Source organism: Pseudorasbora parva, chromosome 18 (assembly GCF_024679245.1).
Source record: "Pseudorasbora parva isolate DD20220531a chromosome 18, ASM2467924v1, whole genome shotgun sequence".
NCBI lineage: Eukaryota > Metazoa > Chordata > Actinopteri > Cypriniformes > Gobionidae > Pseudorasbora > Pseudorasbora parva.
Genome location: NC_090189.1, coordinates 35,990,639 through 36,017,196, shown reverse-complemented (window position 1 = coordinate 36,017,196; position 26,558 = coordinate 35,990,639). Strand labels below are relative to the sequence as shown.

Here is a 26,558-nt window from a genome sequence, read left to right as displayed (position 1 = left end):
ATCAAATCTTGCTCCGCACTCTGTTGCAGTGGGTCCTGTGGTAGTCCCGTTGGAGTGCAGGTCTCTACTGGAAAGGATGGGTTGAGTAATGAGGGTTTCTTTTTTGTTGTAAACTGTTTCTTTAATATAGATTATAGTCAACAGGAAAAATCAGACAGCAAGGGAGGGAATATTTGCTGTTCTGTACTAGTGCTGCAGATATGGAACATGATGTGTAAAGGTGCCAGAGCTTTGAGAAAAGAAAGACAGATCAATAGGGTAGATGAAGGATTTATTTATCATGCTACCCTTGTGCTTATACTCTTCTACTGTGTATGTCTGGCAGCAGACTACAAAATCAAGGGTAGCACTGCTGCAAAGCCCACAAGCACCTTGGAACCTAATGTATTTTCACCTTTTAATTTAAGATAAGCCATAGCAGCGGGACAGCGTCAGGCACCGACATGGGCAATATCTAATTTCTCCTCGTTGTTGATCGTGGATCAGTCAAAGGTGCTGAGACTTTGGTTCAGCTCTTTCTTTTTTCTTGAATCAAAGTATGCAAGGGCGTGGATGTGTGTGAGAGAGTTTCATTAATCCTTTGAAATGTATTCAGCATACACAGGTGTTGCCACTAGGAACATAGCAATAATGGCTTCGCAAGTACTGGCAGAAAAAAAAAATAGCCTGCTCTGATTGCAGTTGCCTACTGCAGATTACTTTTGTTAAATACATTACTTTGTGTTTGTTGAGTTAAAGTGCTACTTTGCAAAGGGATTGCGTTTCTGTTTTTGGCTCTTTGCAATTAGATTAAAGTCCGCTCCTAATTCTCAATGCACTTAGAGGAACTTGCATATAAATGTTCATATTAATCTTCCTCTCAAAATTGTACAAGTGAAAACACTTTCAAGCCTCCTATCAGAGACATGTTTGCCCCTAGCAGCTTTAGATATAGATACATATCCATTAAAAGTTCTGCAAAGTTAACAGAGGGAATGTGACTGCAGGCTGCCATTTGGCAGGCTATCAGAGCAAAAAAATCTCCAGACAGTTTAATCAAATTCTTGCAGTACTGCTCTGCACAGTAGGTTCCAGAAAACACTTGTCACAAACAGGTTGCATTCTCCCGCTGACATATCTTGGGATTGATCCGATACAGTTTTTCTTACCAACTATATTGTTAGACATAAAAATGACAATGACACAGATGGCATAAAAAAGTGTTTACCAAAGTAATATATAAACATCATAGTTCAGTCAGGAAAATCTAGATGGCGCAGGCTGATATGTTTTTAATGCAGCTGAAAACAATGACAATCTAACATTGTTAACATGTCCTTTTTTAACCAAGTAGCGTCTGCCTGCAAACCCAGAGGCTGCATTTTCAGGACCGCATTTCTAAGACAGTAGTTATTGAACCCAAGCAATGATTTAGTTGTTTAATTGATTAAGTTTAATTTAGATATTGTCCTAACCAACCTCTAGCTCTAAACCTACCCATTGGTAACCCTGTTCTAATTCAGTTTAAAATGACCATGCATGCTGTTTTGTTAAAAAAAAAAAAGTTTGAATCAGGTCTCCTCTGCTGGAGTACATCTGGGTATATGGTGCTGTCACAAAAAAAAAAACAACAACAACAAAAAAAAAACTAGGGTCTTAGAAATGCAGTCCTGAAACTGCGACGGTCCTGAAAGTGCAGTCTCCGGTACAGCAGGCAGAAAAATTGGTTTAACCTTTAAATTGTTAGGTTCTATGTTTGCTGTAAGCAGTTTTGCAAAATCAGAAAGAGTTTGCAGCACACTTTGAGTATTCCTCTGAATTTCAATATCTAAGATGAATGTTCTTTTTACTAGATTTATGGTTGACCTGCTGGTGGGGGACCTGTTTACTGTCATTTCGTGTGGCGATCTAGGCCTTTGCATGTCTGCTGATGCAGCAGCTTGTTTTCTTACACTCAGCAGCATGCATATATTGGCTTGTATTGTCCATTTTTCTTGTGTGCCCTGCTTTGTTGGGGTTGTTCTATTATTATTATATGTTATATGTGCAGCAGCAGCAATTATTAACAGCAGCGTAGCAGACCTAATCCGCCGAGACCAAATACATTAACATTGACATCCATCACCACACTATGCCCTCAGAGAGTTGTCAGTTGACTGAAGTGATATTTTTGCTATATTTAATCTTTAATGCAATTTGTTGTTTTTATTGAAACAAATAAATACATTTTGATCACCGATAGTGTTGTATATTTGCATTAGCTATAGTGGGGTTTCAAGTTTATTAAAGCTTTAGATGTAATTGAACTTAGAACTTTAAATTCAAATGTAATTCCTGAACATGAATTCAGGTAGCAAGGATTGCAGAAATGTTACCTATAATAAAAAAAGTGAATCAATCTTGACAACATTACAAAATGTCTTTAGGGTTTTAACTCCTTTCCAGTCAAAGATTGCAGACGGACGAAGATTACTGATGTCAACATTCAATGCACGTTAAAACATCACACTCTAACTTCATCTGGAAAAACTTGGTATAATTATAATGTTTTAAGCCTTCAGCTTCGTTATTTGACCAATGTTTATGAAAAAATAAGGTTGCACTTTGGGCAAAACGTGCGCAAATTTGGCAAAATATAGATTTATCAACACATGTTTGCAAAATATTTTTTCATACAGAATAACATTTCTATTAATTTCTCACTGAATTATGCTGAAGAGCGATCTCTGTGTCTGTTTACGTCTCTGTTTACTGTTTGTCTGTTGCCCAAAAGACTTCAGATAGTAGGTTTTAATGTAAATGGAGATGAATGAGGGATTGATGGCCAATCCAGAATGCCTGAATAGATTATTATGCTCGAATATAAATAAAAGAATTACTATAAAAGATTAATGAGGATTAAGTCATTCATGACAGACTAGTGAAACATTTATTGAATGGAAACAATAGACTGTGAATTGAGCAGTTGAAAGACTAGTTAGCAGACTGCAAGTAGGTGTTTTACAGGCCAGTAAATAATGATTGTCATCTTCTCTTAGCCTTTGCTAAACACTCACATGATATATTCTTACAATATGCTTCATAAAATGCATGATTTTTAGAGATTTCATCATCATGGGGGGTGACAGGCAAGAGGTTAAAGGACTTTGACAGGCAAAAACATCTATTTGAAATGTCCCTCTGTAGAAATTTAGATTATTTATACTAAATTAAATGTCATTTTATGGACCAGGTTAAGTGAATAACTCATTTCTCAGAATGCTATTGTTTGTTAAATGTATCTGAATTGTAATCCATTAAATTCCACTTACAGTCATTTTCATTTATCTTTAACTTCAACTTAACATTCTTCCATGAATAGAAATCATTTTGCCATGAAATTCAACATACAATCAGTGTCAACTTTGAATTCTAATCTCTGTGTTTTCTTAAAAGCAGAGTTGGGAGGTGTAGGTGGTTTATACGCCGATCAGGCATAACATAATGACCACTAACAGGGAAAGTGAATCACATTCAATATCTCTTCATCACAGCATCTGTTAATGGGTAGGATATATTAGGCAGCAAGTGAACATTTTGTCATCAAGGTTTATGTGTTAGAAGCAGGAAAAATGGGCAGGAATAAGATTTCTGTGAGTTTTGACAAGGGACAAATTGTGATGGCTAGATGACTTGGTCAGTGCATCTCAAACTGCAGCTCTTGCGGGGTGTTTCCAGTCTGCAGTGGTCAGTATCTATCAAAAGTGGTCCAATGAAGGATCAGTGGCAGACAGGTGACAAGGTCATGGGCGGCCAAGGCTCATTGATGTACGTGGGGGTCGACGGCTGGCCAATGTCGTCCGAACAAACAGATGAGCTACTGTAGCTCAAATTGCTGAAGTAGTTAATGCTGATTCTGATAGAAAGGTATCAGAATACACAGTGCATTGCAGTTTGCAATGTTTTCCACTAGTCAGGGAGCCCATGCTTACCCCTGTCCACCAAAAGCGGCAACATGAGCATCAGAACTGGACCATGGAACAATGGGAGAAGGTGGCCTGGTCTGATCATGTGGATGGCTATTAGCGTGGGGAACACATTGCCTCAGGATGCACTATGGGGAAAAGGCAAGCCGGCAGAGGCAGTATAAGGCTTTGGCCAATGTTTGTTTTTTTGTTTGTTTTTGGTATTTATTGAGAACTGATAAACCACACCATACTAAAAAATGACAGATTACCTGCGGGCAGCAGAACATCATTCATATTTTTTTTTCTCAGAATGACAGAGCTTGTATGCCAAATTCTCAAAGTTCTCCACTTCACTAATTTGCTTGTTCTCACCATCCTTATTCTTTTCTTTCTGTAGGTTTTCTGGACAGGACTTTCAGTGATATGGCTGCCGTTCTCCGCAAGCTCACAGCACGCGTCCCCTGCATGTGGATCTTCCTCATGCTTTTCGACCCCAGCTCGCAAACCGGGTAGGATGACTCATCAACCCTCCCCATCTAGCCGCACTCTCTGCCTTCTCTCTTTTCCCCATGTTGCAGGCTCTAGGGATGCATTGCAGCTAATACATTCATTAATAAGGTTGTATTACTGTGCAGGGTCTTTTATGATCTTCAAAATATCATTGGAGCCAACCATAGTTGGCTGTAAATCGCTCGCACAAACTGCCATGAATTGGATTTTCAGTAGCGGAGCGGGCTTGGTTACAAGTGTGACTCAATAACCTGGAAAGAAACTGACGCTGGCAAAACCTGTGGGATTCCGAGACAAGTTTAGCCTAGATTGCGTTACAGTGATGCCAGTTGTTTTTTACTGCTCATTAGCTCACTCGTACATGTCAGAATTGTGAAGGTACATATAGACAGGGATTTTGGGAAACTGGGATTTTTGTGCTCGCAATTAAGTGCCAGAGCTAATGGTCTTCCAAAAGTAAAATACAATATTAAATTACCCCTTGTCACGACTGAGTCCAAGTGTTTAAAGAGCACAATCCTAAAGGCATCGATATACTTCAATCAAAAAAAAAAAAAAAGTGGTATAATGTCATTTAGGTATAATGTCATAAAAATTGTGTAATGGTACAATGTGGTCAAATTGAAGTTTATTTGGAGTTTGTCTGGGTGCTTTGTAACCACTGGCCAAGGCAAAAATAGGATAGTGTTCTCTGTGGCTCCACCTTCTTTGAGGTGTTCAGTCCGTCGAGGTGAGACACAAGTAAAAACATGAACACACTGGAGAGCTGCTTTATTGTTTAAATTGAAATTGTAATCAAAAAGTGTTTGATAGTTTTCATATGTGAAATGTATTAAATATGCAAAGATGTTAGCCAATCAAAGCAGTGAGCGTTTACATTGAAGTCACACAGCAGACACGCTCCTTCCAACAGAACATTCAAATCAGAGGGCTTAAATTGTGGTAGAAAATGGCCTTTTATTTAAAAAAAAAAAAAAAAAAAAAAAAATATATATATATATATATATATATATATATATATATATATATATATATATATATATATATATATATATATATATATATATATATATATATATATATATAAATCATATTAACATTATAAGTTAACCCCAGGAGACATTATAAATGATATTTAAAAAATGCAGTCCATGACCACTTTAAAGGGTACAAAGCAGTTTCTGCCAATCATGTTATTCTAGAGTACCTTTAGAGTAGTACTGCATCCTTCATATCTCAGAAGAGTCTTTACCTTTATCATATTTATAGATAGATAGATAGATAGATAGATAGATAGATAGATAGATAGATAGATAGATAGATAGATAGATAGATAGATAGATAGATAGATAGATAGATAGATAGATAGATAGATAGATAGATAGATAGATAGATAGATAGATAGATAGATAGATAGATAGATAGATTGTTTATTTTAGCCACACGACAATGCCGGTGGACTTTTTTTTCGGTACAGTATGTTTAAGCTCTACATTATCATACATTACAGACAAAAATAGACAATACACTTCACAACATGTTACAATACAAGATACAGTGGGTACATGACCATGCGTAGTGTATGAGAGGAAAAACTAAACTAAAGAGAGGAGTTCAGAGTCCTGATGGCTATGGGGAAAAAGCTGTTTGTGAAGCATTTGGTCTTGGTAGATAGTGACCTGTAGCGCCTCCCTGAAGGAAGGAGCTGAAAAAGGTGGTTCGCTGGATGTGAGGTGTCAGAGATGATTTCCTATAAAGGACAGATAAGCTGTACTGATTTTTCCCGAAAACAGCCGTGTACTCACACGCACGCACGCACGTACGCACACACACATCATAGCATTATCCCTGAATAACTTTAAATTCACTATATATTTGTGTTGTTTACATTATATGCACTTACCAAAACAACAACAACAAAAAAAGAGACATTTGATGCAGTTTCACTCACCACCTGCGGTTTTGACCAAGAACAAACAAACACACTTGCAGAACTCCGGATAAACAAACTCCTTCATGTTTAGTTATTTAGGAAGCTGAACAAGGTTATCTTGCCCTCACAACCAAAAACTCACTTCTTGAGTGACATTGTTGTTTGTGTAGTCTGAAAACGAAATGTGTGCACACGCTCATCCAGGGTAAGTGTCCATACTAGCAGTTCCGCCCTTTCCGAAACATATTATTCCTGAAGGAGTGTATTTTTCACAGAAATACTCATTCGTCATACGTCCAACTTGTTTTTAGAAATATTTGCCACGTTTAGCATAATAATCCAACTCTTTACAGTGTAAATAAGTCAAAATGCATGAAATAGAATTAGACCCCACCTTTTTCTTTCTACCGAAAATGTGCCGGAAGTCCATTGTTGCTATAGTAACAAACAACACTTTTACGCATATGATTAACAGATAAACCTTGCACTCTTATTTTAATGTTGTTGTTAATTTGATGTTATTTCAACTTTGTGCAATGTTTGCTTCGTACATTTAGTATAACTGCATTGTTAAAGAGGGCAGGATTTACCATTTAACTAAACTGGCTGCATGCATTTTAGACACTTGCATTGAGTTCTTGCCGAGTATGAGCCGAGTTGTCTATGTACTTCAACTGCTCAGTGATCTGGTAAAATCAGTGGTATGACCCATATCAGGACCTGCCAAAATGGCATTTTTTATTTGCAGAATTTGCAGAATATAAGCATAACTCATAGGGGTGTAACCAGTGGTTTACCACTAGGTACACTCTAGTTTGGAAAGGTGTGGATTAGAATATCTGCTTGGAGATAGTTATCTGTCTAATTAAATTTAAACACGTGTTTAGGAATCTACATATGTAGTGCTTGCACAGTTTAAGAGGTCACAAAAACCTTCTAAATAAATTGTCCTCAGGTTAAAAACAAATGTAGAATGTTTTGTATGAATCTAGTTGTAAGGCAGAGGGAATAGGGAGAGAATAAGTTATTTTCAAAGTGCATTAACACTTATCAGTAGCATCAGTACATCGCAAGCAACACTAGATATTGCAAACTACAGAAGATGAATATGATGCAACCATGCATTTCCATTAAAAATATGTGACAGGGTAATGTAACAAAATATTAAAATGTCCACAAAAGATGAGAAACTTGAGGATTTGAAGAATCTATCCAATATGAACATTTATATGGTGTATATATACAGCGAGGAAAATAAGTATTTGAACACACTGCTATTGTGCAAGTTCTCCCACTTAGAAATCATGGAGGGGTTTGAAATTGTCATCTGTATCACAATTGTATCACCAGCAGCCATATCACCCTGTAACCCAAGACTGGTTTTCAACTGAATCTAAGTAGGGCTGAGCCTGGTCAGTACCTGGATGGGAGACCAACTGGGAAAACGTCTCAGGTTACGTATGTAACCCTAGTTCCCTGAGGGAACGAGACGCTGCGTCGAAACGCTGTGAGAACGCCTCTGCGTTAATGCGTCGTGAAGCGCCTGTAGAACCATTCCATCGGAAAAAAGATCGATCGTCGGCGTGATGACGTCATCGACCGGAAGCTATAAAGCGTCCGTGAAAACAAACAGGAACTAACTTCTGATAAAGCCTGAAGTAAGTGATCACGGACACGCCGGGAGTATGGCAGAGCGACGCAGCGTCTCGTTCCCTCAGGGAACTAGGGTTACATACGTAACCTGAGACGTTCCCTTTCGGGGAACTCGAGCTGCGTCGAAACGCTGTGAGAACGCTTATACCCACATCGCCATAGGACCAAGTGTCTCGTATGTGTGAAGCCGAAGCGCACACGGTTACGAGAGTACCTGTGCCCCAACTGTAGATGCCAGGTCTAGTTCATAGAACCTGACGAAGGTTAAAGGAGACGACCATCCGGCCGCGTTACAAATATCGTGGAGGGAAGCCCCCGACAAAAGTGCTTTAGAAGCAGCCATACCCCTGGTTGAATGCGCCCGGACAGCCAGTGGAGACGGCTGCCCGGCCGCCTCATAAGCAAGTGAGATGGCCTCGACCACCCACTTGCTCATCCTCTGCTTAGATACTGGGGCCCCTTTCTTAGGGGGCCCGAAACAGACAAACAACTGATCAGTTTTTCTCCACAGGGCAGCTCTGTGGACATAAGTATCTAACGCCCTGACAGGGCACAGCAGATTCAATCTTTCCTGGTCTGACGTCGTGAAAGGAGGAGGACAGAACGCCTGAAGAGTGATGGGGCCCCGTGGGCTCGTAGGAACCTTGGGGACATAACCCGGCCTGGGATGCAGAAATGCTTTCACCATCCCAGGCGCAAATTCTAAACATGAGGGCCCTACAGACAGGGACTGAATATCTCCTATTCTCTTTAGAGATGAAATAGCCAACAGAAATACCGTCTTGAGGGTAAGGAACTTATCCGAAACCTCCTCCAAGGGTTCGAATGGAGGCTCGGACAAGCCCCGTAAAACAATGGCTAAGTCCCATGCTGGGACCCTCGAGTGCATCACAGGCCTCAACCTTAAAGTGCCACGGAGGAAACGTGTAATTAGAGGGTGTCTTCCCAAAGACACTCCACCCAAAGGGACGTGGAAGGCACCCAAGGCCGCCACGTACACCTTTATTGTGGAGGGGGTCAACCCTGCCGAGAACCTTGCCTGCAGAAACTCCAGCACTGTACCAACCGGGCAGTTAACTGGGTCCCACTGGCGTTCTCTGCACCATGCTGAGAAAAGTTTCCATTTCAGAGCGTACAGTTTCCTCGTGGACGGAGCTCTGGAGTGAAGGATGGTCTCTACGACCTCGGCCGAGAGACCTTCCTCTATGAGCCTAGCCCCCTCAGAGGCCAGGCCCACAGTTTCCACATCTCCGGGCGTGGGTGCAGGAATCTCCCGCCCGCCTGAGAGAGTAGATCCCTCCTGGTCGGAATCTCCATCGGAGAGCCTTCCAGGAGAGATATCAGGTCCGAGAACCATACTCGGGTCGGCCAGTACGGAGCCACTAGAAGTACCTGGGCCCCGTCCCGGCGTACCCTCTCCAGAACTCCTGGAAGCAGGACAATCGGGGGGAAGGCGTACAGAGGTAGCCTCGGCCACTCCTGTACCATGGCATCCAACCCCAGCGGGGCTGGATGGGTCAGAGAAAACCACTGCGGGCAGTGGGAATTCTCCGCCGAAGCAAATAGGTCTATTTCCGCTTTCCCATAAACCTTCCATAGGAGCTCCACCACCTCTGGGTGGAGTCTCCATTCCCCGGGCCTCGGCCCCTGTCTCGACAGGCTGTCTGCTTCCTGATTTAGGACCCCGGGGATATATACTGCCCTGATTGACAGCAATTTCCCCTGGGCCCACAGGAGGATCCGATGTGCCAATTTGTCCAACGGACGAGACCTCAGACCCCCCTGGTGATTTATGTAGGCGACCACCGACGTGTTGTCTGTCCTGACTAACACATGGTGGCCCCTGAGGTCGGGCAGGAACTGTTTCAATGCAAGAAACACTGCGAGCTTCTCTAGCCGATTTATGTGCCAGTGCCGCTGATGTTCCTGCCATAGACCCTGGGACGAGCGACCACTCATGGTCGCCCCCCAGCCCGTGAGAGAGGCGTCTGTCGTTAGCGTTACGCGACGAACATGAGTCCCCAACACGGGACCCTGAGATAAAAACCCCGGGTTTTTCCACATGACCAGAGCACGTAGGCATCGCCGCGTGACTTTGATCGTGCGGAGCGGATTTCCCCTCGGGGAGAACCCTTTTGTTTTGAGCCACCACTGCAGTGGCCTCATGTACAGTAGGCTAAAAGGTATCACGTTGGACGCTGCTGCCATGAGACCTAACAGTTTCTGGAACTGTTTCACAGTGACGGCCCGGCCTAGCTTCTGTTCTTTGACGGCTGCCAGAACCGATGTTATGCGTGTTGGCGATAATTGCGCCCGCATAATTACCGAATCCCAGTTCACACCTAGAAAAGTGGTTCTCTGAGCCGGAGAAAACACACTCTTCTTGGCGTTCAGCCTCAACCCCAGCTTCGACATGTGGGCGAGAACAGCATCTTGATGCTGAACCGCCATCTGCTCTGTATTCGCTAGAATCAGCCAGTCGTCGATATAGTTCAGAATGCGGATGCCCTGCAGACGCAGCGGCGCCAGAGCTGCATCCACACACTTGGTGAACGTGCGGGGTGACAGTGCTAGACCGAAGGGAAGTACACGATATTGGTATGCCTCTCCCCCGAAGGCAAACCTCAGGAACTTCCTGTGATGTGGAAGGATGGAGACATGAAAATACGCATCTTTGAGGTCTATGGTGACAAACCAATCCTCCGACTTGACCTGCGCTACAATCTGTCTGAGTGTAAGCATCTTGAATTTGAGCTTGGCCACCGAGCGATTCAATAGCCGCAGATCTAATATCAGGCGTAAGCCCCCATCCTTCTTCGGCACGATGAAGTAACGGCTGTAAAAGCCAGACTCCCTGCTGGGAGGGGGAACCCTCTCTATAGCCCCTTTTTGCAGGAGTGTCTCTACTTCCTGTGCCATTACCAGAGCCTGCTCCGGGCCCACCTCTGTAGGTAGGACACCGCAGAAAGGAGGTGGCCGACTTCTGAATTGAATGGCGTACCCCTTTTCTATTATCTGCAGGACCCAACGAGATATATTTGATAGACGTTTCCACTCGTCTAGAAAATCTACTAAGGGAACCAGCCTCTCGAGGCTGGCCTCTGGTGTATTTTGAGCAACAAGCACAGTGCCCTGAAGCGGCGGACCGGCAGGGAACGACTGACTTGACTGCTCGGGGGCCCCCCGAAGGGGGTGCGGACCACCCTCGGGTGGCCCGCGGAGACCGACTGCGCCCCGGCATTGCGGCGGGGTTGCCAGCGCGGCCCCCCGAGGGTGCCGTAGGGAAACGGGTACCGTTGGCAGGGGTAAACACCGTTTCCCTACGGGGGGAACCACCCTCAGCGTCCTGACACTTCTGGCGTCAGGATCGCTTCAACGAGGCCTTCTTGGCGATCAGGACTGTCCGCAGATCAGCCCTGCCCCTCGAAGGCCTCGCCTGAGAGCGCCGCCCCTCGTCCCCACGCTGAGGGGGAGCTCGAGCGGCGACGCTCTGCTTCTGTTGCGCCCTGTGAGCGGAGCTCGTACTCGGCTTGGGCTGCCTGATGTCAGCGGCAGCCCCAGGGACCTGGACCCGGAGAGGGAGAAACTGCTTTAGGCTTGCTTCTTTGACTCCTGGAACCTCTCGGTGACAGTGTGTACTGCGTCACCGAAGAGGCCGCCAGGAGACAGCGGCGCGTCGAGCAGGAAGCTTTTCTCCCTCTCCTTGATTTCAGTGGGGTTGAGCCATAGATGCCTCTCCGTAGCCACCAAGGCTGCCATAGAGCGGCCAACACATCTGGCCGTCTCCTTGGTGGCCCGGAGAGCAAGATCAGCTGATGTTCTAAGCTCGTTGATAATATCACCCCCCACTTCATCACGTCCATCTAGGTCCCTGAGCAGGTCAGCCTGATAAGCCTGCATTATTGCCATAGTATGCAGGCATGCAGCAGCCTGACCTGCCGCCGAGTACGCTTTGCCCACCAGTGCCGACGTTGTTTTTAATGGTCTGGTGGGCAAAGTCGGGGCCTTCAGGGACGATGCCGAGGAAGGCGAGAGATGGCTCGCGAGCGTCTCTTCTACCTTTGGCATCGCCCCATAACCGTAGTGCTTCAGCCCCATGATGTTGCTATAGACCGAAGTCTGAGGGCTGAACACACGGTATGATGCCGGTCTCCTCCATGACTTTGCCACCTTGGTGTGCAAATCATGGAAGAACGGCAGGCCCCTTCGCTGAGGTTCTGAAGCGCGAGCGGGCAGGAATCTTTCATCTAATTTACTAGACTTTCTTCTTCCTGCCTCAGATCTTTCTATGGGCCAGTCAATATTTAGTCTGGCCACAGCTCGCGTTAGAACCTCAACGAGCTCCTCACTCGCAGGGGACTGAAGTGGCGAATCTTCAGTCGCGATGCTCTCAACGTCCACCTCCTCGGAGCTGGATAGTTGGAGCACCGGCGACTCTCTCGGGGGGGAAGAAACCGCCATGCGTGCTTCCATGCCCTGAGAAGAGCCGCTGGATGGAGCAGGTGAGGGCAGAGATAAGGCAGCGCCCGTCTCTAACCCCTCTGCAACATCCAATTGTGATCCCCACGACTGCAGCCTTCGCTCCGCCTCGGCGGAAGCGGGACCAGAGCCGCGGGGAACACGAGCCGAGGCACCCTCCTCGAAGAGTGCCCGGCGGGAGCGCAGCGTTCTCAGTGGCATACGCTCACAGTGCTCGCAAGCAGCCCCCTCGAGGGCTGCCTGGGCATGCTGCGCTCCCAAGCAGGCTACACAAAGAGAGTGTGTATCCCCGCTCGTGATGTAGCGTGGGCAGGGATGAACACACCTCTTAAAGCTGCTTTCACTCGCCATTTAAACTATCTATTTTATTTTCTCTTTGTTTGTTAATATATACTGCAATATTTAACAAAAGGGTGGAAAATCTCTGGATATAGACAGACAAAAACACCAAATAGACAGACAGGTTCACACAGATCGCTTGCTGAAGGCTCAGAAGCTAGTTCCTGTTTGTTTTCACGGACGCTTTATAGCTTCCGGTCGATGACGTCATCACGCCGACGATCGATCTTTTTTCCGATGGAATGGTTCTACAGGCGCTTCACGACGCATTAACGCAGAGGCGTTCTCACAGCGTTTCGACGCAGCTCGAGTTCCCCGAAAGGGAACTAGGTAGCTGCTGGTAGAGGTGTTAGTGAGGCCAGCAGGGGGTCCTTCGGATGAGACGTATATATATATATATATATATATATATATATATATATATATATATATATATATATATATATATATATATATATATATATATAGGAAAGTGAGCATTTGAACACCCTGCTATTTTGCAAGTTCTCCCACTTGGAAATCATGGAGGGGTCGGAAATTGTCATTGTAGGTGCATGTCCACTGATACATTTCTTTTAGGTTTTTCATGTTTTTATATTGTAATACTGTCACTCTCCAAATGAATGTAGAAACAACTTAAATACAGTATATTTGAAATATGTGTTGTAATGGAATATTTTTATGAAGGTTAGATTCACTGATACTGAAACTGCTACTAATTTTTTTAAACATTAATGATAGACATTCAACATTATAGTATAAAATAAAGCTATATCAATTTCAAGTGAACTTAAAACATCTTAACTAGGGATGCACCGAATCCAGATTTTTAAAGTTCGGCCGAATACCGAATCCACTGGTTAAGATTCTGCCGAAACCGAAACCGAATACCGAATCCAACTCCCATCCTCAGTCCATTATCACAGTAAACACATTAATGACATAAACACCGTCCACAACAGAGTATTTTATATTTAATTTTAATGAAATAAAATAAAACAAAAGCTTAAAAAAAGGGCAACATTATGCCAGGATGACTGTGCCGTATTGCTGTCTGTAGATTTCTTCATGCACAAAAAAAACCGGATCACTGCTTCTTTTACGTCCTTACCTAATGACGTCATTTCTATCATACCGGCGGATGAAAATACATTCAAACACATTCATGTAAAGTATCTGTAATTAAAACTTAGTATAGTAATAATTATTATTGTAATCATCGTCATCTTGGATACGTTTTTTAATTAATGTTTTGCAAAAGCACTCAATACAGCCACTGTCGTGCAAACACTGATGTTTTACACAGATTAAAGAAACTTACATTGACATAACATAAACTTATGTTTATGTTATGTCAATGTTTATGTTATGTCAATGAACCTTGGTTCACCCGTGCTCATATATTATCAGCATCAGCTGTCCGAGAGAAACAGCAACCGTCCCACTCCGAGAGAAACAGTTCTGTTCAAGACGACGCTATCACGCATGCAGTATCTCAGCTCACCGGTTCTCACGGCAAAACATGTCTCAGTTCAGTGAACGGTTGGAGTTACAACATATACTTTGAGAAATTAGTTTATTTCTAGTCTGAGGGAATGTCACTCATGTCAGAAAGTGAGTAACTAACTTGTGAGATCAGCGCTGATTTGAGACACGAACCGTTTAGAACGATTCAGTCCGATTTGGTGAACTGGTTCGACCGGATCACTAAAAAGATCCGGTTAAAAAGAACGATTCGTTCGTGAACTGGACATCCAGCGGCTATTGTTTAGGGTGTTTGCCACCGCGAGACAAATCGGCATTGCAAATTGAACATATAGCTCGACTTGAATTGCCTTTTTGTGACTGAAAGTACTGCCAAACAACACATTTTCTGTTCACAAGTTCCATTTTCACTTTCTCACAGCCTACTGCATTCGAACGGTCCACCTAGGAAACACGTTGCCATAATCAACCGCAGCATCATGTTCAACCAGTATTGCATAGTGCAAGCGGGTTCGGTTCGGTGGAAAAAAATTCTAAGGTTCGGCAGAAACCGAACCCAGTCAAAAAGCCCAATATTCGGCCGAATCCGAACCCGAATCCTGGATTCGGTGCATCCCTAATCTTAACACAACCCCATTATAATAAATGTCTGGGGGTCATTTGGAACATTTCAAACTTGTGTGGGAAAAGGTTACACAAACAAGTAGGGGTGTAATGATTCACTAGTTTTCTCGATGCATCGATTACAAATCCTGACGATGAATATGCATCGATCTTGAAACATGTTTTTTGAATCGTGAATAGTTAATTTCGGCCGATACCCGATGTAAAATGCTAGGAATTGGATGAATCCCAATTCAATAATGATCCAGTGCTTTAAAATAAACATTTGATTATATCTACCACATGCGTAAATTCATAGAGACGTTGTGCTGCGACAGCTGTGTCATCCGCGCCCCACAGCTCTTCACAGATATGCATGCGCTCTTTACCGCCTTCACTGGATTGCGCTCGGTCTTCGTCCGTAGCTCATTTATATAAAATAAAATACTGAAATTTTAAGGAAATGAGTCATACCTGAGCTAATGAAGTAAAACCCTGCTTATTTAAGAGGCACATTTATTGCATGGATGGAGCAAATGCATTTGTAAGTGTGCATACGCACAGTTCTGATGAATGATACATGGAATTTAACTTAGTATCTTTTAACTGAATATACAAAGCAAACTGTTAACGTAACTACAACACTGAAATAAGATTGTGCGTTTTATCTATTAATCAGAGGCGCATTAAAGTTGCTTCCGATACTATAGCAACAGTAGACACCTGCACGTTTACTTTCAGAATCCTCATAAGGAAAATGTTCAGAACAAATAGAAAAAAGAAGGCTTGCCTTTCTATTCTGTGAAGAAAAGTTAGTTTAGGATTAGCTGGATATGTGTCTGATATTTCCTCTCCATGGAAGAATTGCATGTTTTATGCCTGGAACACTTTAATAAGGTTGTGTAGCCATTAGCTAACACTATCACACACAGTAGTTAGCATTAACTAACAATACTTTTAAAGCCTTTTTAAATTTTGGCTTAATTAAATGTCTTTATTAAAGTAAAATGTGTAATAATAATAAAACAATAAAGTAATGATATGAACTAACATTAACAATGGACAAACGTTTTTTTATTTTTTATTTTTTTATTTTTGGTAACACCACAGAAAGGTTCATTAGTTAACAAACTAATACTAATATTCACTTATGAAGCATGTATTTATATATGTTAATGTTAATTTCAACATTTACTAATACTTTATTACAATCTTGTTAACATTATTTAATGCACTGTGATCTAACGTGAACAAACCATGAACAGCTGGAATTTTATTAACAAAGATTAACAAATACAGTAACAAATGTACTGCTCATGGTTAGTTCATGTTAGTCAATACATTTACTAATGGTAACTAATGAAACCTTATTGTAAAGTGTAACTGTTTTTTGTGTTTTTTGGTAACACTTTACATTGTTTTGTTAGTTAATGCATTAGTTAATATGAACTAACCATAATTGTAATAATGCATTAGTAAATGGTAAAATTAATATTAACAACACTAAATAAATGCTTTATAATTGCAATTCATTATTAGTTCATGTTAATTAATGAACCTTTTTGTAAAGTGTTACTGGGTTTGTTGCCCACTCTCTGACCTCTGAAGGCTGCTGTGTAATTCACACCCTGACTAAGACACATTAGGCAAAGCATTTATTAATCCTATGTATGCATATAAAAAAATGCATAATCGAATCGAATAAATCAAATCGTATCGAATTTTGATGTAAATCGCCTCGAATCGAATCGTGAAAACCTATGAATTGTGAATCAAATCGATTCGCTGCCTGCCAAAAGATTCACAGCCATACAAACAAGGCATTGTTACAGTAATTTTATTTTGAAAAATAAATAAATAATAATAATAATTATTATTATTATTATTATAAAAATAAAATCTAACACATTTTTTCCCAACTGGATCGCGTTGAAATTCACTCCCCGGACTATGTCCCCCCGCGTCCCCCCCTATTTCCACCCCTGAGTGTAATTGGATATCGTAACATATGTATTGACGACATGTATCATTGAGTATAATTTTGTAGTATAGAGTTGCTTTATCCAAGGCTTCTGTTTACTGTATTTAAGAATTTAAGAAGTATAATTCACCCCAAATGTACATTCTGTCATCATATCATATACTCACCTTTATATCGTTTTGTTTAACTTTCAAAAAAATTGAAGATTTTTTTTTTTTTTTCAGATTTCTGTCCCTCTATTTAAATTACATTTCTCTAATGTCTAATCCATATCTTTTTAAGAGACATAATGGCTTTATATGATGAAATGATTGACAACAACGCACATAGTAAACACAAATGTTAGTGCCACCATGAAAACAAGATGAGAGTGTGTTAATGCAGATATGCAATTTTTAGATGAGCCAGTGCTTTCTTGCTATTAAATCTGTGATGGATTGCATTGATCATCTAAAGCCCATGCTGGAACGGCACTCCTCACCCCTCATTTACACTGAACACGTGTGCGGCGCATTACGGCTGCGACGCGGCTACCGGAGCTGATCGCGCCCATTCTAGTCAATGCTTGTGTTTACACCGGCCGCGACGCGGCGCGTTTCAGAAGCTTCCCAAAAGCGGAAAGCCGCTTCACTAAATATAGGTATCTAGTCTATTTTTGACGGACGCCAAACTTTTGACGGACGCCAATAAACACCGGAAATACAAAATAAAAGTCAAAAATCCCTGTCAATTTCAAAATAAACACCTTATGCAGACTCCCAAACGTATTGCATGTATATTGGCAGTATAGCCTTGGTAGGAGACAATAAATGGACGTCGGACAGGCAAATCACGTGGTCTCACGCATCCAGTCGCTCCCCTTCTGATATGCTCCCGGTGTGAGTTAGCACCGTGTGGAGGACAGAATAAAACCTTGTCGCAGTCGTAATGCGCCACATACGTGTTCAGTGTAAATGAGCGGTCAAAGTGAAAGCTAGATAGTTTTAGTAGTATGATTATTCAAAGCGTTTTAGATGATTTATTCTTATAAGTATAGTGTATTAATAGCGGGAGAGGCAGGACATAGTGAGCACCGTGAGAGTCTGTGTGTGTAAAGCTTATAAGATCCAATGCCTGCATTGAATGCACGAGTAGGCCTACTGCATGAGGGGAAAAATAAAGTTTATGTTTTAGTGATATTGCTACATGAAACTATTATATATAATGATGAATAAAATGTATGCTGAACTGGAATTTTTTGTTGGTTTTGCACCTGAATCAGACCTGTCAGTTACTCCACTGCAGTAGTTTGAAAAGTGCCCGAATATCATTGTATCAGCGTGTCATTGTTCAACCATTTCAAACTTCCCGAGTGAGTATATCAGCTGTGTAACCACCAGTATAACAGTGGTTTAAATCCATAGCCATCACACCAGATCATAACTAAGTTAGTGTTTAATAGAGTATCATAATGCTGCAGATGTATTGCTGCTTATGAAGGTATATTTGGCATTTTGTTTGTACAGCGTGTGTGTGTGTGTGTGTGCGCGCGCGTGCGTGCGTGCGTGCACGCGTGCATGTGTCCCTATGTGTGTGTGTTGCCAGATATGCTCAGCAGGCATCTATTCATCTGGATCCTCACCATCTTTGTCAGAGTAATTAGTCAAAGAAGAACATTGATTGGAATCTACCAATTCCATCTGCCAGTAACATAAGCAAAAGAGAAACACATGCACAAGAGAGAGGGATGAAAGAAGCATCTGAGATGAAAGCGGAAGGATAGCAGACGTTAATTTTAGTCCCCCCCTCCTTCCACCCACCACCCACCACATACACGATATTCAGTAGGGGTCAGTGAATGTGATGTCCTTGCTTTGGGAGCAGAAATTCATTTTCCACCATGTCAGCAGATTGAAAACGTACTGAAATTGATTCAGTGTGACATCACAGCACCAGTGTCCTGGAACATCTAGCACCATTAAAAATAACACCACCTTTTTTTCACAAGATGATTTCAGTCGTTGAAAAGGCTGGCACAAGTTTGACGTACTGCTCGCTCTGTAGATGATGCTAACAGAATCAGCATAGAACACCCGTTTTCCCTTTTTTCCCACAGATTTGGTTTCTCCACAGAAGTTTCTTTGGGCTCAGCTCACAAAACTGATATTGTAGATGTGTTTTTATACCTAATAAGAATAAATGGCGAGCAAATATTGTTTTCTGTTAAAGGGATCACATTGCCTTTGATCTATTAACATAAGAGGCCGTAGAACTACATACTGTAGTTTCAAAAACGTTTATTGCTGTAGCCAACAGTCAACTTTACATTGTGGTAGATCTAAATATAATTCTGTAATCAAGACTTTTCACAATCAATTTCAATTACAATTTATGTTAGGGACCAGAGTTACTAAACAGCAAATTAGCATGAGAGTACAATTTAAAAAAAAAAAAAAATGGAACTGATGGGAGCAGAAAGTTCTGTGTGTGATCTACTGACGATGTTACAGAACACAGTCACAGCCGGATCATTTCCATAATGACCAACACAGTCTAGCAAGAGCAGTGCAAATTAGAGCCTGGTTTAAGGATTTTTTGGGTGGTAGATAATACGCAAATACCAGTAAATTGACTAGCGCAACCCTTAGTAATTTTGTACCTGAAAGGCAAACTCATACAAATGCTTCTGCAATGTCAGCTACAAAAATAACTGTCCACACCTTTTCAGCGCTAATTTATCACTGTGTGTCTATAGTAAATACGTACAGTAGTTTTTGATGGCAAAAGAGGTTTTCCATTGGCATACATACTTCAAAACATAAATGCATCAAATTAAATCAAATGTATCATGTACATCGTTTATTCATATTGTATTACAAAACACTTGCAATTACAGAAATGAGAACCAGCTGTAATTACATACAGGTCATTTTATCCTGAATTTTGATGAGATGGAGGATATAATGTTTTCTGGTATACCATAGCCACTGGTCCTATTCATTTCCATGTCATCTATGTCTCTGCAAAACATTCAACGTTTTACATTTTAAAGATTTCCTTTATTTTAGGTATTTTACTGTAGATATTTACTTATAATATTTTGAAAACAGAAAAAAAGCTGACTGTAGACTATATAACACTAGACATGTGGTGGGTGCATCACTTTCAGGATGAAGAACAAATTATCTGAGATATATCATCATTGATTTTACAACTCTACAAGGAATAGTGCTATAAGAAATTGCAAGAGAAACTTAGATTGAACAATAGATTGTTCTATTGCTCAGAGCACCCTCTGGCCAATAGAATTTGAGCAATACAGTTCTCTGGTAGTTGTTTCATTAAGAATCTTGCATCTGCTTGTTGGTCTGTGCCAGGAACATGAGATCATAATTTGGTTGAAAATAAGTGACATAGATTGAAAAATGTATAAATAAACAAGACTATTAAATGGACAAACTAGGGCCTTATTACAGCATGCTTAATCATGCTATTTACTTTGTTGTGGTGAATACATTTGCTTTTGACTAAAGTGAGACTTAAATAGTGCTGTTTATTCAGCTGACCCATTTCCCTTACAGTCAGAGAAGGTTCTTTGAGTTTGATAAGCTTTTATTGTGATCCATAGCCCTTTGTTGCTTAGCCTCTTCCCAAGTAAATTTAATTTTAGCCTTCTCAGGCATGAACAAAATAAAACCTTGGACAAAAAAAAACATGGTGAAAAGCATCCAAGAAATGATGCGGTGCGAGACAATGGACCAAGGATGAATGTTAGCATTAAAGTTGGTATTCTGTCAGGGGAAAAACAAACAAAAATACATGTCCAACATGTAGTAGTGCACATAAGATGTGCTTAATATTATTTAGGCAAGCTTCTGAAAATTGGATCATATACTAATAAGCATTGAGAATGGTGAAAGCACTCTTCCAGCATCCCACTATATGCATCATCACACTCACTCCACTATATCATAGACACTACTGCAGACACAACATAATAATAACACATCTTGTGTCCTTGTTGCCCCCCAGCTTCAAAGATACTTGCCTTTAAAGCTTCAGGAGATTGATTGAGCTACAAAAATGTTGTTAAACAATGTCTACTGACACTCTTCATTTGACTGCCAGGTCCTTATATTAGTCCATTCTGGGTGGCAGATCAAACCAGCTGAAACCCTCTGTGCATACTAACAAGGCAACCTCAATCACAAGAAAGACAAGAAAGTGGCTCTTTGACGTTGACCTCGTCACACGCTTTTAGCTTCGACTAGCTACTATTTTATTCCCCCATGCAGCAGAGAGAAACAATCTGTGTGGATGGCTCACATCCGAGGATATTTGCGTGCCTCCTCGAAAATGTAGCGAGCCCGGAAGACCCATGACCAAGTTTAGGCATAATCCCTTTAGACTTCAGAGCAGCAGAGTGCTTATACCTCATGAGTATCTCTCCGAATCAGCACAGCTGTCGCTCCACGAGTCCTGCAGGCTTGATGCTCTACGATACTATCACACGACTCTAAATCGGCTTTGCAATAGCACAGGCCAAAGACTTTGCTAATGGATAAAGTTGTCACAGACAAATCTCCAGTATTAGCTAATGTCACTCTACGCATTGCAGCTATCCCTCGCTGTGCGCACGTGCACCGATAGGCAGGGTTTGATGAAGCTATTATTCACAACAATCCATCTTTTACATATGAATGAGCCGCTTCTGTTTAGCCTCCCCGACGGAGAGCCGCAGAACCTCTTTTCCATCACACTCACACATAAACACACACCCCACCCCTACGTGGTGCAATCTTGGGTTAACGATTGCAGATAGCTCGAACCTCTTTTGTTGTCTGTTTTGTTTGGAATCAGTATCAATGCAACTGTCCAAAGCGACATAAAATCAATAACAAAGGGGTGAGAGCCACTCCTGCACTCCTTCCATATGGATTACCTCTGAACTTCTCGCCATTCCGGCCCTTCTCTCTCTCTGCCTCTTGATGTATGCATTATTCACAGGCTTCAGAAGGAATGGCTGGCACTCGTCAGATGTGACCGAACCAACAAATAACATGCTGTCAATGGCTGGCGTGACGTTGTCATGGTTAATGTGTAAGAGGGTTGCGGGGAAAGGGTTGTTGAGGGGCAGGAGTCCACTTAGCAATTCTCAGCATGCATCACTTAGCAAGAGTTTCAACATTCGCCACCTCCAGCAGGGTAATTTATCAGGATTTGCAGTTGCATCACTACAGTGAACATTACACTAAGTACTCCTAAAAACATTGTCCTTTATTTAACTCCAGAACCCAGAGTCATTTTGTCTTTGTCTATTACAAGTAGTGCGTTCTGTACATTTCCAATGTTGTGATATTTCTAATACTTCTGATAGTGATGCTAATTCTCTAGTATATTCTTCCCTGTCTTACCGTAGCCTTTCTACACTTGTTGATAAACTGAGTAATAGCATTGTCAACATCAGAAACGTTAAGTGGCTGATGGTCTCAGCTGGCTTTGTGGGAAACTGATTACACTCCCCGTTGGCCTAGCAAAGGGTATTTCTAAAGGGCTGCAGGCCAAACTAAGGAAATCAATGTCACCATTCCACTGCATGGAAAGAACACTATCTTATTCCAGCTGATACATGAGCCTTTATTTTGAAAAAGGATTTTACATGCCACATGTTTACTCCACATAAAATGATGGATTTCATCATAAATCCTACTTTGTCAGTGGCCAGAATATATTAATAGTGAAAATGACCCTTCAGTAACACTTTATAGCCACGTTTCCACCACAGGAACTTTCCCTAGGAACTAGGAACTTTGGGGTGGTACTCGGTGTGTTTCTACCGCAGAAACAGGACCCCCTCCAAACAGCCCTGCTCGCAAGGTAGTACTTTTACAAGTTCAGGAACTTTAGAGGGTGCACTGTAAAAAAATAAAAAATAAAAAAATACGTTACCTGGTTGCCTTAAAATGTTTAGTTCATTGAAATCATTTTTTTTGAGTTAATACAATGAACATTTTTGAGAATCGACAACCTTTATTCAAATATTATTTAAAGGTTTTGTAAGCGTAAGTGTAGTGAACATGCCAAATTTAGCTATTTTCCTAATTTATCACGTTTTATTTGGTTTAGATACAATAATATTTTGAGTTTCATTAATTGGTTTAATTTATTAAACCAATTTCCTCAATTGTATCAACTCAATTTTTTAATTTCAATAAACTCAAAATTTTAAGGCAACCAGGTTACTTTCTTTTTTAAGTTAAACAACATTTTTTACAGTGTGGAACTTGGGCGTGCTGATTGGTTTAGCTCACGCAGCATTTTATTTCAACCAGCATTTTTAAAAGTCTTTTGCGATGTTAATTCTGCATTCTGATTTCGTGCGTTTGTCTCAGCCATCTCACGGTCAATGTCCGTATAGCTGATAATAACACATTGTCATTTTAAATCTAGCTTCACAAGCTTTCAGAATACGGTTTAGTATCAGTCCTCTTTTCCAACATTTTGTTAATTAGTAAACCAATACAAAAGCAGCACAGCTTGAATATCCTCTATACTTGTTATTGTTGCAGAGAGTGTTGTGCAAAAATTATTAACATTACTGTCTAACGTGATTGGGAGCAGCAGTTGCGCACAATCCTACATCACCAGACTAATTTGCCTAATATTTATGGTACTTTAGACCGCGGTGGAAACGCAGACAGTAGCAGGTCTGGGGTGAAAAAAGTTCCTGTAAAAAAGTTCTTGGTACAAATTGTTCCAGGTAATTTAGGTGGAAACGGGGCTTACAATATCTGTGCATTGTGAAGTATTACTAAATAGTTCATTAATTATTTATAAAGCATTATTATAAATGAATAAACAGTTTATAAATATATTTAATAATTGTATTTCCATATTGTATTAATAGGTATGTAACAATAGATCATATGTAGAGATATCGCAATATAAAAATGTGACTATATTATCACTGATGTAAACGATATGATTTACATTATTGTTGTTTTATCCAAGGCTCAGCTTAGTGTATTTATAAGGTATAATTCACTCAAAAATGTAAATTCTGCCATCATGTACTCACCCTCATATAATTTCAAACCTTTTAAGATTTTATAAAATTCCTCTCAAACTTAAACAATCCAAAAATTGTCAAAAGGGTCTTGTGAAAATAACTAATCGAGTTTCTAATCCAAATCTTCTGAAGAGCCAATGGCTTTGCACATAGCATACTGTAAACACAGACGTACGTGAGAGTGAGTAAATGCAGAACTAAACATTTACAGTTTGGTAATAATAATTTTGACTTGCTTGCTTGTGATTAGAACTGTGACTGATTGAATTGATCATCCAGGGGCGTATTACAGAAAGATCTCAACTTTAGAATCTAGAATCTTATCTGTTTGGTAACCATGTCATTTTCAGTTAGGAACGCATTTAGGACAAAAGCTATTACAAAATGACATTTCTTAAATGCATAATCTTATCTTAACTATGGATAGGAAACGGGTATTAAAGAAGCATCCTAACTCTGCAAAAAATCCTAAAAGCTGTCTTAACTTTAGCACAACTCCACTGGTGTCCTAACTTCAAACCCTTTTTGAAATCCAGCAGTAAAAATCACAGTACAACAATCCTTTTTCAAGAGAGCATTACATTTATTAATTATATAAGATGAAGAGCAGCAAGGTTTTGATGGTGGAGATACCTTTGGTGGACCAAGAGGATGTTTTGCGCTTTGATGATAAAATGCTTGTAAATAATTACAGAGTCCCAGGACACATGAATTTGCAGTTAGTTGACGAATTGCGACCAACATTACAGAGGACAAAGAGCCGTCACGGAGCATTAGCCTATCGTTTGTTCTTCACTGGCTTAAAGTTGCTTTGATGCTGGACATTAATATTCTCAAATTTAAGGACCATCTCTAAAGTTACATACGACATAGGCATACCTACACATTTCTAACTCCAATAGCATTTGAACAGAAAATGAAAAGGTGTGTATCATAGCTGAGACCTAGATGAACACTTTACAGTTAGGTTTGATATTGTTAGTCATTTCGTTCAAATACTATTAAAGAAATGTGTATACCAATGTCGTATGTAACTTTAAAAACGGTCCCTACATTTGCGAATATCGATTGTTTTGTATATTTTTGTTTGTTTGTTTGTTTTTTGCAAAAGGCGATTTATAAAACAGGCTTTAAATTTTCAACTGAGTTAATCTAAATATAAATTTTAACCGCACTGGAATTAAAAGCATGCCGTTGTTTCTCCTTTTTGATTTTAGTGTTACCTCAGAAGCAATTTGCGTGTTGTTGGTTGCTTGGTGACAGACCTGACAGTTACTGGACCTAAATCCATGGAGCAGTTTAAGATTTCCTAACTACAGATAAAATGTAAATGTGTATGATAGGATATGAATCCTAAATCAAGCTAAGACTTTCTTTTGTAATACGGAATTGTGAAGAATCCTAAATTAACTTATCATATCTTAAGTTAAGACCTACGATAGAACGTTTCTGTAATACACCCGCTGAAGCACACTCCTCAAAGTGAAAGCGCAAACATCATTTAAAGTGACACTCCTCAAAGTGCAAACATCATTTAAATCACCATATCACATTTCGTTTTACATTCACATTTATTGTTTTATTCTTATATGTATAATGCATTAATAGAGGGATGGCTGAACATAGCGAACACTGGGAGAGTCTGTGTGCGCACGGTGAGAGGAAACAATTTCGTTTTATGGAGTTTCGGTGACATTACTACATTAAACTACTATAGATAATGTTGATTATAATGTATAGTAATGCAGTTGGGGAATATTTGTGTGTCCTGATAATAATATAATAACAATATTATTTCAATAATAATAAAAAAGTAATTTTCGCGATAATATCGAATCGTGACACGAGTGTATCATTACACCCCTATTTATCAATGATCAATTTATCATATCTAGATTTAGTATAACATTATTTACAAACCAGTTATTTAGAAGTTGCCAGTGGTTCATAGGATCATTTAGATTCATTTAGATCAGGCGAGGATAGCGAAAACGGCAGATCATGAAATTAAATGTCATGTTCCAGGATTTGCAGAGGATGTGAGGACTTTTCGTAGCCTTCCCACAGATAAAAAATGTTAACAGTCATGGTTGATGTTTATTTACAATCGGCTACCGCAACAATTTAATTCAAAGTTGTTTGTTTGCTCGGCTCATTTCAACACAGACAGTTTTTCTAACCTGGGACTTTATCAAGCAGGATTCGCTCAGCTAAAACTGAGTCTAAAACTGAAGAAAGGGCCGATTCCAACCATATTCCTGCAAACAGTAAGTAGTGATTTCATCGACTTCTTGACTGTCGAACCCATTTCAGATTAAATTGAAAGTTTCTTAGTAAGACAACATTACGATAATATCCCCTGTGTTGTGTAAGATTCAATGCAAGATGCTTGGAAACTCCAAGTAGGACACATAACAGTTTGTCAAATGACAAAGGTTAATATTATTTCCTGCCAGTGTTGTCATAAAATACAACAGTAGATACGTATGTTGATCCCTTTTGATGGATTGAAATCTAAATTAGCTTATATTTCATGTTAGCTGTCATTGAGCAGTGCAGTGAAACAGCCAATCAGAGCAGAACTCTGCATTATTTTTCACG

The 26,558-nt window shown here is 40.6% G+C and overlaps 1 protein-coding gene across 1 annotated transcript in view; it reads left to right on the top strand.

Annotated features, from left to right (window-relative positions):
• gabra3 (gamma-aminobutyric acid type A receptor subunit alpha3) overlaps positions 1-26,558 on the top strand; it is a 485,101-nt gene that overhangs the window by 56,861 nt on the left and 401,682 nt on the right. Inside the window, exon 2 of the mRNA XM_067424515.1 lies at positions 4,324-4,435. Within this exon, the coding sequence (XP_067280616.1) occupies positions 4,350-4,435 (86 nt within the window). The 5' untranslated portion in view covers positions 4,324-4,349. The remainder of the gene's footprint in view (positions 1-4,323; positions 4,436-26,558) is intronic.